The sequence below is a fragment of the Lycorma delicatula genome, chromosome 1 (assembly GCF_047948215.1).
Source record: "Lycorma delicatula isolate Av1 chromosome 1, ASM4794821v1, whole genome shotgun sequence".
NCBI lineage: Eukaryota > Metazoa > Arthropoda > Insecta > Hemiptera > Fulgoridae > Lycorma > Lycorma delicatula.
Window position 1 is genome coordinate 294348407 of NC_134455.1, and position 13609 is coordinate 294362015.

A 13609-nucleotide genomic window follows, 5' to 3' on the forward strand; every position below is an offset into this window, starting at 1 on the left:
CTTACTTTTACCCTTGTAAAAAGCTGTTTGAAGTATATTCAGATTTATTAATAAAAAAAGCCAATTGGTAAAAAACAATTTATTATATACATCTTACAGCTACTTTTCTACATGATTGCTGTCCAAATTAAAGCACTTTTCATATTGGTAAACAAGTTTTTGAATACCTTCAACATAAAACTCTGCCGCCTGTAAATTAAATCGGGTAGTAGCATTGTTTTTCAACTCCTCATCATTCTCTAATCGCTGCATTAACCATTTCTTCATTTTCAGGAAAAGGTGATAATTGCTGCAAGATGTTGAAGAAATTGAAAAGTGCCATACAAAACAAACGATCGTCCGCATATTGCAGTATGCTCTCAATGCCAAAACAGTTTCAAATGGGAGTTGTTTAACCATCCTCCATACAGCCCTAATTTAACTTCCAGTGATTATCAGCTTCCTGAAAATGAAGATTAGTATAAATAAAAAATTATGCTACAAAAACAATTTTCTCTTGAACTTCATATATCCTAGAAACCTCTGTGTTAATATTTTAAGGTTTTAAGATCCTAATTTCAGCGATAGTTAAAATATTACTAAGAATCCTGCTGAAACCTGTTCATAATGACTTATTAAAGAATTCGATCGCATGTTGAAAAATTTTGCTGAGAATTTTTTGATGTCTAAATTCATGTAAATAATGAAACCTACTTTAGTAGGTTTCATTATTTACATAACTTCAGCAGAGAGTACTCTGCTCTCTCCTTAGTGACTGTTATTTTATTCACTAGCATAATCACTGCTTCAGCATGAAGTGAATGATTACAGAATTTTACTCCTGAAATGTGCAATTTTAGATCTAGTAGCTGGTCCATATAGAAAAATCACGTATTTGCATATTAATGTAACCATTATATCATTGTTAATTTGGTAAAGTTTTTTTAGGAGGATTGTAAAAGTATGCATTTGAAATAAGAAAGTTAAAAGTTATTGACACTTTAATATACAGAGTTTTTTTAACAGAACATTGATGGTTTCATTCAATGATAATTTTATAGAATGCTTTCTCTCTTTTATATGTAATTTTAATCTCAGGACTCATTTAAATTTTTACTTTTCAAATTTCTGGATCTTTTCATCTTAATCTTATTTATTTTTTTTAGTTATTTTCTTCTGGTCTGGTTAAAGATGGGTACCACCTGGTTTATCCTTTTTACATATCAAATGAAATACCTTTACATGTACATATCTTCCATATCCCTGTAATGATATTCCTATTAGTGACAGTGAATTTGTTTGCTGTTCTCTTAGCAAGTTGCTTGAAGGGATTCACTTCACTTACTGCATCTTTTATGTAGTAGGTGAAAGCATCTCTGCAATTGTTATTGTGATACCATTAACTTAATTAAGATTTTATTAGATAAAATTTTATATTTAAAAAAAAAAAATGCTGTTTTACCTTGACAATCGACAATTAAAATTATTTTAAACTATAAACATTTTACATAACAAACCCAACCAAATGTTTAAAATGTAGAATTATCATTTTCTGTCACTTTTACAGACATCAGTGACTTGAGTTGATGCCGGGATGAAAACAGAAACAGCAGTATTTGAAAATGTCCAAAGACCGACTGAAAGTGTTGACTTAAATTTTGAAAATATTTATTAAGTTTGGTTTGGTTTGTCTTTAAGAAAGTTTACAGTTTTGCATAAAAATGTTTGATCACTAATCAGTTTACTGCCTTGTCAAGCTATTGTGTATTTTTAGTAAAACTTATTTTACCAGTAATTTTTTTTAATACTATTTTTATGCTTAAATGAAATAGTTCAATACCTTACCTTCTCATAATTTTATTTATAGGAATTTAAAAAATATATGAATATTTTCCAATATCTAAAATAACTGCGGTTTTTTTATCTCTTGTAATAAGTGCCTTTATTTAGTTTTTGTTTATTTTATAATTGTTCATTTGACAGTTCATTTTGTCTGTATAGTGTTTTAGTAGTCGCTATGTTATAATCAATGTTAATAAAAAAACGTGAATGTTTTAATTGTTTTCATCATTCATTAAAACATCCTAATGAGGTCACTGAAATTGGCTGCTGCTTCATTATATTTATTATTAATCTCTACTATTTCTTCAACTGAAAATATAGTTTCTGACATTGTATGTGTATTCCTTAGAATAGGATAAAGAACCATGGCTTCATTCTTCTAATCGACCTATGTAATCTCTAATAACATATAACAAAAAATGGGAAAGTTTTGTTTAGAAGCAAGTTTTGTTTCTAAGGCATCTTTAGTTTTTGTGATCAGTGATTTATTTTTAATAGTATTGAAACCATATTGTTATTTAATTATAAATAAGATGATGTTTATCTTATTTTAAAAATAATTTTTTTAATCTTATTTATTTAAACAGCAGCTAGTTTCAAAGTGATTACTTCATTGCCAATCTTTTTTTATGTTAAAATATATACAAAATATTTTTGGTAAATAAATATTTTATTCAAATTGGTAAATAATAATACATAGATTCTCCTATCACAAATGGGTAGGTATATTACTCCTGGAAGAAAAAAAAACACTCCAGCATTACCTGAATGAATCAAGAGGAACTTTGGTGAAAGCTTGTGCACCACACAATACATAATTATCAAATAAAAAATACATATGAAATAAAGTAAATATTAATTTAAAAAATAAACATATGAAATAATATTAAAGTAATTATATGAAGATAATATGTAAACTAAAACCAAGTAAATCACAGTTCAGAAGGGTTTAGTAAAAATTATTTGATTATGTAATTGTTACAGTAGCGAACAAATTAATCCAAACAAAGGAAATTTTAGTTCTGTTGTAGGGAATTTTCATTCTTTCGCAGACTGTTTGGTGTTCCAGGTTATTATACAAACAGAATTAGTGGTTTTATAATTAATTCACTTGTCAATTGGTTGTAGATGACCGACCTTGTGAGACTCTGTTATAAGTTTGTTATTCGTTTCTAGTTAGTACAATGGATATAACCCATGAAAGCAGTCAAAAATTGTTGCTCTATCCCAACACTCACAAATGACTCAAAGACAGAATGCCAGTGAGTGTAGTGTGGGGTTAGGTACTGTAAATGAAATTGTGAAAAGGTATAGAGAATCTGGTACCATTTCTCCAAAGAGAAAAGGAAAATGTGGATAGCAAAAGAAAACTATGTCTACATAGGATCGATTACTAATAACAAAAAGCAAAATTAATCCACGATTGTCAGCTGTTAACCTTAATAGGGACTTGAGAGCCAGTAGGACTAATGTTTCTGATATGACAATTCATAGAAGATTGTTGGCAGTGGAAAGGATTGCTTGGAAACCTAAAAAGAAGCAGTTACTGTCGCAGGTTATGAAGACAAAAAGACTTCAATGGGCAAAAGAACATAAGAATGGACTATTGACATGTGGGAAAAAGTTATTTTTTCAGATGAATATCATTTCTCTGTCCAAAGGGAAAGAGTAACCTACATTTGTAAGCAGCAGATGAGAACACTACGCCAGCACACCTGCAACAAGCTCCCAAACGCCTAGCCAAAACGATGTTTTACACATAAAAGGCCAATAGCACTTATGCCTGTGTATGGGATGATGAAATCGGACCAATACATTAACATATACAAAAAAAAAATTGTTCCACTTATACAGAAGAACCCAGAACTCATTTTCCAACAGGACCATATCACATGTCAAGGAAAGCAAGAGTTTTCAAAAACCAAACAATTTGAGTGCTCTCATAGACAGGGAACTTCCTTGACCTGATCCCATTGAAAATTTATGGGCCAAACCAAAAAGACTTCAGAAAATGAATTTTAGCACAAAAACTGACCTTATTAGTTCAATGATACAGGTTTGGTCTCAAGATGAAATCAAAAATCATTTTTCTACCTTAATGGAGTCAATGCCAATGAGGATTACTGAGATAATTAAAAGCAAAGGAGGACACATAAACTATTAAATTTTAGTACGTTTGACTGTTAAACATTTTTTCTTTTGAAAATAAAATGGTCTGTTAAAGATACTGTGTTCAGATTAATTTGTTCGCCCCTGTATATGGAAACATAGAAAATTCATTTTTTTAAAAATCTTTTAATCAGCATTATTTAAAACTCATCCACAGAGTATGTTTTTTTAGGAATAAAATGATGGCAATACCTTTTAAACGGTTCAGTAATTTTTTAAAAATGGCAAAGTAAGCATAATTTCTCATAAGCCTTTATCTTCCTTATGGCCCTTTCTCATAAGTATTGTTGGAGTGGCATCAAAACAGTTTTATTCTCTGGTTTGATGGAGGTTGTTGATTTTTAGGAATAAATTATACTCTTTTCAGCAAAGATTGCACATTATACAACCATGGCTAATTTAAATTTTTAATTTACTAAATAGCAGTCTACATGGTTTATATTTAAGAACACTAAACAAAGATCTTACAACCTGTTTTTATACCTTCAAGATTCATCCTGACATTTTGAGAGAGCCTCAAGAAATTATGTATGCTTAGTGTAATCATATATGTACTTGTAATGTATATGTATAATGATATACATGGGGATAAACAATAATAAAAGTAAGGGATCAAAGATATTACCCTTGATCTACATCTAGGAAGTGCAGACATGGTTTTACAAAGGTATTCTTATCAAAAAAATAAGTTTCAATGATCTACTTTCATTAATTAAGGTATGACTTTAACCAAGTGTAGTAGAAGAAAGATAGTCTGCTACTGATGATTGTTATGAACTATTTTGACCAAAAATTCAACATATTCTTTAGAAAATTGTATTAATTTTGTATCTTTCATTTGTTCAATCAAGTCCTAACATTTTTCGACTCACTGAATTGGTGATCGTACAGCATTTTTATTTCATTGGTTTTAAGAAGATACATACAATGTTATGTGAAAATAAAATTAACAAACTGCAAAGTAAAATATTTGTATTCTTCTTATTACTGTAGTACATAAAATTATTTGTTCAAGGTCATGTGATAAATGATCTCTTAAAAATTTAATGAAACATATTAATTCATCTGACCCATTAATTTCCTGTTGTATGTTAGCATAATCAAATGGCTCAGCATGCAAGCTACATAATATTACATTAATGCAAGTAAAATTCAGCCAAACAAGTGATGTATTCATTAAGTTCACCACAAGCACTGGCTGTATAATGAAAAACATTATTCTTAGAGAAAATAACTGATTAGTAATATTTGCAATTCAGATGGGTATATGAGTGTGATAACCATAAAATGCTGTAACAAAGTATAAAACAAGTAAACACTCTTTTCTGTGGGAAATTATACCCAGATAATAACATCTCTACTCACCTTTCTTATGTATATTCTAAATTTAATAATCTATTTTTAGAATCAAATAACATTTTTTTTAATAGCTTAATCACTTATTCTGTTTCTTTGTTATTTTTATGTATAATGTACAATTATGCAAACCCTTGCTTATTACTTCTTTGTACGAAGTAAAGTTATTATTGTGACTGCAAAAAATTTCAGATTTCAATGGAAATATCCATTCTGACTAGTTTCGGTGTGACATCTGTACGTACATATCTTCCATAACTCAAAAACAATTAGTCGTAGTATGTTGAAAATTTGGATTCAGGGCTGTTGTAACATATAATTTGTACACCCCCCTTTTGATTGCAATCGACTGAACCAAGTGTCCAGAATGCCCAAAATCCAAAAAAAAAAAAAATGGATTTTGGACATTTTCTAAACTGTAGTAATAAGCCCTCATTGAGAGCTTTCAACGATTAATTAATGAAATATTTGGTTCTATAAGGGGAAGGAACATCGGTTCAAATCAGACTTAGTCTACTTTTTTTTTAATTTAGATAAATTGATTTATTAATAATTATTAACCCATGATTGTAAAAAAATTTTACAATAAATACTTATTCAATAATAACAATAAAAAGAATATATGAAAAAAATCATAAGTTATTAGTGAAATAAAATTTTATGTACTTTTAAACATATGTATATGTAATTTAATAGGCATTATTACATAAGTGTATTATGTAATAGATTTGGTGAAACATCTGATTATTTAATATTAATTGAAAATTATAATTTAGAATTGTATTATTTTTGAATTTTCTAGTTTAACTTCTGTCAAATTTTATTTAATTGTGGAATTTCTGTTTAATTTTATCTACATTAAAGTTAATTACAGAGTGACTGAAAAATAGACCCTCACAAGAACAATGTATACACTGAAGCTTACATGCCCGATCTTTAATAAATTGCAAAAAATTCTTATCTTTTAGTTTATTACTCCTCTGATATTGTCAGACAATAATCTCCCTAAGTCAGAGTTGATCATTTCATTTATTTATATTTTGTTGCCAATCATTTAATCACTCTTTGCTTTGATATAATTCTTCTGATCTTAATTTGTGTACACGTTCTCTAGTTTTCAAATTTTCCCTCTCTTAATCTTTTTATTTTTTCCTTGGTCTTGACGTTTTCTTCCTATTAAAATTTATCATTTTCTCTTAATGATTTTTATTCTTTCTTTGTTTGCAACATTTTCTACCTGTTAATTTTTTTTGGTTTGCAACATTTTCTCCTTTTTACTCATTATTTGTTTTTAACATTTTCTTCCACTTTATATTTATCATCTTCTCTTATTTTTTTTTATTCTTCCCTTGTTCTTAATGTTTTCTTGCTCTTCATATTCATCTTCTTGTCATTTTTTAATCATTTTTGATTAGTCACCAGAGTCCAATAACAAAAACTAAATATTTTGCACCATAAGGTCGAAATTAACATTTGTATCCAGTATACAGGAGTTCACTTAACGGAATAATTTAATTATTATTAACTTTTATTTACATGACACACCACAAATCTGAAACTTTTGTTAATCAGCAACTCATGAAGTTAAGAATAATACTGATCTAGTAATACGAGTAATAAAGGGACTACCCTTTAAGGGAATACCGCAGTGGGGGTACTGGAATGTTGCCTACGTTCGTATTTTCTCCCAGTAGAGATGCCTTTGTTTAGTAAGATTGTGTTTTCTTTAAGTACAATTTACTTTCAAAATGTCAAGTTTTCATCACAGATATTCACTATAAATTTTATTATGTTTACGGGTGTTTTATATTAAAGTTACAAGATAGATCTATAACAAAAGTGAAAAATTCTATTTTTTTTGTATTTCTATTGTAAAACTGGTGATATAGATAAAAACTGGGCTCCTGATGTTAATTGTGTAAGGTATAATGCGACTATAGTACAGAAAATGCAAGGCAACAGAACTTATGCCATTTTCTGTTCCTGTGGTGTGGCATGAGCCTATAAATCATTTTAATAACCGATATCTTTGTCTTGCAAACACAAAAAGATATTTTTAAAAAACTGAACATTCAAATGTGCCATTTGCTTTAAGTTCAGTTCCTCTTGGAAAAGGCTTACTGATACCAACTCCCATTGAAATGGGGTGATATTAACAATTCAGGACTTAGTGACAGTGATGATACAAAAACCAATGAAAGTGCAGCCCTTGCTGAGAAAACTCTTGTGGTTCCACTTATAGTCCAGTGAACCCTACCTTTCCCAGAAAAATGGGGAAAAACAGGGTGAAATGAATTAAATGATTTGGTGTATGACTCAGATCTACCAAAATAGGAAGCTGAACTTCTAAGAGTAACAGATGGAATAAGTATTACAACCTTTAGAAAAAGAAATGCTGCTTTATTGTTTTTTTTAGGAAATGAGAGTTTTTTTTTATGTTTTGACATTGATGGATTAATGACTAAATTAGGAATAGACCATGAAAGTACCAAGTGGTACTTTTTTATTGATTCATCAAAATATAGCCTAAAAGCAGTTGTACTCCAATGGAAACAAAAAGGCAATCTAAAACAGTTGTTTAAAGTTGATATCAAAAAACAAAATTAGTTTTGGTGAAAGAAAAATACAATAACATGGTACCATTCTGAATGCAATTAAGAATAAATAGTTTAATTGGGAAGTTTGCGGGTTTTTGAAGATCAAAGCCAACTGCATTAATGAGTGTTCAGGGTGAATTCACAAGATATTGCTGTTTTTTATGTTTATGGGATAGCAGAACAGGACAGCTCCATTTTGTAAATAAAAAAAGACTGGCCTAAGAGAATTTATTTAGAACCAGATGGTCAAAATGTTTCATACACCCCTGTTGTTGAACCTGAGAACATTCTTTTTCCTTCACATCAATTTAGGATCAATGAAAAATTTGGTAAGATAAAGAATTGAAGGCATCAAACATTTTAAAGAACTTTTTCCACATTTAAGTGAAGCCAGAATTAAATATAGTCTATTTATTGGACCTGATATTAGAAAAGTGATTCATGACTAATCCTGAAGGAAAAAAAATTAAAAAATCATTTGTGAAGGAGACAAAAGTATTTTTAAGCAAAAGAGGAAGAAAACACCTTGATGTAAGAGATTATTAAGTCCTACCATGCTATGAAATAACAAATGCCAATAAAAGTGCTTGTCTACTTTTGCATAACAATTTCTTTCAGAGAAATATTGAAGCAGTGATGAACAAGGAAAGAGATTCACTAAGACAATAGGACCAAGGGTGCTGGATCAAGTAATGATGAGCAACTACTGCTGATTTGTAAAAAAAATTTGACTTCATTTATAAGGGAAAAAGTTACTATATTTAGGATATGTTAAAAACACATAATGGATAAATGGAAGAAATAACCTTTTCCCATGGCACCTCAACTAATTTTAATGTTATTTGCTAAGTGATGAAGTAAGAAAACGTTAATTTGATATAATATAACTTTGTTGAACTGTCTGACCTGAAAATAGGTACATTTAATTGTACGTTGATGTATGCATATAAGCACACAAATGAAAATTCACACAAAATTGCCAAAACTTTTGGGAAGAAAGTTACTGCTTGATTTCAAAACTACAAAAACCCAAAATTAAATGAAAAATTAACAAATACGTACTAATAATTACAAAAACCAAGAAATATGTAAATTAAACTGCAGCGCATCATTAGGTACTAAATTGTTCAGATTGAATAAAAAGGGATACATATAACAGAATGAAATTTTGTTTATCACCTCAAATATAAAGGCATACTTCCAAACATATATATCACAACATGCAAATTTTGCAATTCCAAAAGTGCACAGAAACCACGAATTCAATACATTTCAATTCTATGAAATTTACAAATAAATTTAAAAAAAAACATACTAATCAACAAATACCAAATGAGATACAGATAAAATAACATACTAGTTTACCACAAGTTAAACGAGTTCCTAATCACTTCACAGGTGACATCATTAAAAAACTTACATAATTTAACTGATAAAGTAGCATTAAAAAGATCTGAAAACACACAATTCTGTGTTTAGAAATTGTGAGTTGTTTTTAAATTTATTTTTTTAAGAAATTTCACTTTTTATCATTCTGATTAAATTATTCTCTTTTACATGATATGTCAATATAAATAAAAATTTGGGAAATAATTAAAAAATATAAATAATAACAAGTAGATGTTACCGACAATAAAATTATTCTATTTGTATAAATGATATATTATTTGTTTTTAGATAATGTTCTTTGCTTCTCAGCAAACTGTACAATCTTTTCATCAACATGTAATCCTTTCCTTCTTCTCACTGCATTCATATATTTTCTAGCTCTATTTTCATTATCAGCTTTCTCACCGAAATGTAAATATTCTTCTTCTGTACTGGGTTCCCAAAATGGATCTAATTCAATGACTTCCCAATGGCTAAATAAAAGCTGAGGGCTGGCTAATCCAGATGTCTGCTTACGTAATTCTGATGCAAAGTTAAAACTTTCAATGACTGGTAATACTGCTTGCACACTGAAAGTTGCAGCTGAACCTTGGCTCATATCCCCATGAAGAACTCGACCTTGTCTCTTTCCAAGCAAAGCATATAATTTACCTAAGACTTCAGCATTGACTTGAATTGAACAACTATACATAGCTGCCATTAAACGTTGTGGCTGTGCTTGAAATGCTTTACGACACGCATCCTTCACCACTGACATGATTTGACCAGAAAGAGGACCATATGGTGCACTTGACTGAGAAGATTCAACTTGTGTATCAACAACCCAATCTTCTACAATAAAAGCAACACCCATTAAAGGCTCTTCACACAACGGTCCTGCTAAAGTTGCTAACTGGAAACCATTTACAAAACTATTATCATATTCTAACAAAGATGACTTAACTGAACATTCTTTATCCTGTATGCTAGACCAAATACTAACACCAGTGTGATCTTTTATACGATTAATTAAGATATTTGGACCACAATGTCGTGGGCCAAAACTCCAAATTTGTTCAACAGACTTTTCTTCGAACTCATCCCCTGGTGCTTGTTTAAATGCTTCTTGCAATTCATTTTGAAATAACTGTACAGCTTTAACAGTTTTATCTGCTATAACTACAGTTTTATGTGTAATTGGTTCATCATTCAATTTCAATTGACTTACTGACAAATCAAGATTATCACTCATCACATCATCAGATTTCTTATTTTTGTCATTTTTATCAGTAACATGGTGCAGTGTTTTTATTAGTTCTGAATTCTTATCCAAAATACGAGTTACTTCATTCGGTAATGGTACAGCTCTTATATTAACTGTAGATTGTTTACTCGGGGTACTTGCAATAATTAAACCCTGATTTTTATTAATATTACTACTACTACTTTCTTTTTTTACAGGTATATTTTGATTTTGTATAGCTTCATTAACCATATCTGTAGTAGGTGGTGGTACAATTGTTTCCTTAAATGGAACTATTGGTTCAGAAACATTTAAAGGCACTTTAGCATATCTTTCTTGAAGATCATCCAAACAACGTTCTAAATGAACTTCACCAGCTGTAACCAAGACATGTTCACCACTTTCTTGAATAATCACTTGTACACAAGCATCAGCCTGGTTTAGAAGTTTCAATCCTCTTACAAGAGCAGGTATGTCAGTCGGGCGTGCAGGTTCTATGGCTACTCTTAAAATGGGAACAGCCATTAACTGAAGTTCACTGAAAGGTGGGCAAGCAATATCTGATGATAATGTAGCACTCTTCAGTACATGTTCTTCTAATCCACCGATTCCCACAACATTACCAGCTGGAACCTCTTCTAACAATTCTAATTCACGACCCATTAATAAATACAAATCACTAATTTCTGTCACAGTAATATGAAACCCTATTTTTAAATCCTTCAGGGTCATTTCAGGATTTATTTCATGGCCTTGCTTCAACATGTCAATAGCAGTGGACGGATCATGTTTTGGACCAAGTACATATACTTTCTGTCCTCTTCTCAAAACACCACTGTAAACACGAGCAAATGCTATGAAAGCATCATCATCTTCTGTAGGTGCTGGTATTAGTTCTGATACATTATGACTTCTATTACTATTGTCAGTTGTACACGTATTTTCAGATTTTTCTGTATTAGCCTGTTCCACCAAAGCTGCATGTCGTATTCGAGCTTGCTCCCTACGTAAGGCAATTTCTTCAGATGTAAGAGCTTTTGGACGGTTTTGTGGAAGAATCTTTCGTTCTACCGGAAACATTTTTGATATAAAAACAATGATCGGAGCATCAGGATCACTCGAACATTTAAGGAATGCTTCCTTTAATGATCGTGTTTCAGGAGGCAATGACTCAATACTCTGCATTGTAGAACACATAAGATGTTCTACTTTTTCCTCTGACAAATCTTTAGGTGATGGAAGTTTTTCACACACCATATCTAGAACAGCTGTGGAAAGTGGAAGCCACTGGCTGCACAATGCTTGAATTTGAACTCTGGCATCAGTATGTCTTAAATCACGAGAAGTCATTTTTATGTTTAAGCTTTCAACAATCTTAAGGAGTTTCTCTTTTTCTTTTCTAATCATAACTGTGTCATAAACAGCCCATATATTATCCAGAACTAACTGTACAAATAATGGTTTTTTTGCTTTTTCTTGAGCTCCACGCATGATACGTTTTGTTTTACTATTTAAATAATAATCTCCCCACAAAGTCTGTTGTAATGTATGTGCATTAATACCAAGCTTTTCTGAGTATAATCTAGCAAAATCCTGAACGCGAAATCCCCAACCATCAAATGCACTTGCGAAAACAACATTGCCAAGTTCTGGAGAGAAATAAATATGAGAATCATCAACGTCTTCCAATCCAGCACTCCAATTATATGTAACATCAGTATTGGAACTGCTATCAACTGTGAGCTGTTTTGCTTCACATTCATCACCCTTTCTTAAGACATCACTCTTAAATAAATCACCCATTATTGCATTAAGCTGTTCCAGTAATTGTACTATATGCACATAAGCATCCAATGGAGACATTTTCATTTCTAATATTAAACGATCTATCTTATTGATAACAAGGACTGGTTTTATATTTTCTAACCAAACTTGTCTCAATGCGACTTGAGTTTGAGGACAAACACCTTCTATAGCATCAACTAACACAATTGCCCCATCACAAAGACGAACAGCAGTTGATACCTCAGAAGAAAAATCTACATGTCCAGGAGAGTCTATCAGGTTAATAAGATAGTCTGTATTATCTTTATTAAAATGCAAAGCAATGCAGCTGCTTTTCATAGTAATTCCTCTTTCTTGTTCATCTTTCCGACTATCCATATACCTTAGTTTACCAGCCATTCGAGCAGAAATAATACCATTACTTGCTACCAAGGAATCTGCTAATGTAGTTTTTCCATGATCTACATGAGCCATAATACAAATATTTCGAATATTTTCGGGCTTTTTTTGCAAATCGAGCAACATCTGACTGTTAGCAAGCCTCATTTTTTGATAATAAATAAAACAATCTGAGAAGAGCCTACCTTTCTTAAGCACTATTTAGTTTTAAAACTAGTCAATGCAATTCCAACAACTGCTTTTTCCAAATCAAAAACTTACATACACAATCTCGTAGACTACAAAATTAATTCACAGTACTAATATTTAAGAACGTCAAATTTCCTATTAACAGCACCAAACTTATAACGATAACTTCTAACCTATACACTACTGATTTCTAGTCTGAACACTTCCCTATTTTGACTTCAGTTAACATAGAGGATGAAATTCTCAAAGGATTGGTTCAATTATATTAATTTTAACTTTTGCAAATTACACTCTATGTTGGTATTATTTAAAAAAAAGAATTTTAGTCTATAAAAAAGTTGTTTTGCAAACAAAATTATCAATATCTTTTTACAATATCTAAAACTTACCGTTACTGTTGGCGCACTGATTAGTGGTAGACAAACTGAGGTTGTGTTGTGCTCAAATTTTCATTTTGTTGTTTCGTAATTCTTATTCATTATCGTACTCTCATTTGCAAAGGTGAGTTTTATTATCCTTATGCATGCTCGTTTGTCAGATGGTGTTTGTACGTTGCATGAAAGTAAACAATATCCTAATTTTTGCAGTTCGTGTAATGAAGAACTAATTTCTTTCGGTTTTAGGTTATGTTTAGGTTAGCGATTGACTAAAATTAACTTTTAGTAATCGTAACATTTCTACT

The 13609-nt window shown here is 30.5% G+C and overlaps 2 protein-coding genes across 3 annotated transcripts in view; one reads left to right on the top strand and one right to left on the bottom strand.

Moving 5' to 3' along the window:
- Positions 1-9566: 9566 nt before the first annotated feature.
- Positions 9567-13003, bottom strand: LOC142332926 (elongation factor-like GTPase 1). Its single transcript, XM_075379634.1, has one exon. It carries the CDS (start codon positions 12883-12885, stop codon positions 9607-9609), a length of 3279 nt encoding a protein of 1092 aa, XP_075235749.1. The 5' UTR covers positions 12886-13003; the 3' UTR covers positions 9567-9606.
- Positions 13004-13305: 302 nt separating this feature from the next.
- The window catches only part of LOC142332952 (transcription initiation factor TFIID subunit 10-like), a 42306-nt gene continuing 42002 nt past the window's right edge, over positions 13306-13609 (top strand). The window contains exon 1 of one of the 2 annotated variants that reach the window (XM_075379673.1): positions 13306-13428. The gene's annotated coding sequence lies outside the window, so the exon portion shown is untranslated. The remainder of the gene's footprint in view (positions 13429-13609) is intronic. The other variant, XM_075379681.1, reaches the window with a different exon arrangement.

What these genes read in the sequence shown, in the direction of transcription:
- LOC142332926 (XM_075379634.1), bottom strand. Translation starts at nt 12,885, where the DNA reads ATGAGGCTTGCTAACAGTCAGATGTTGCTCGATTTGCAAAAAAAGCCC.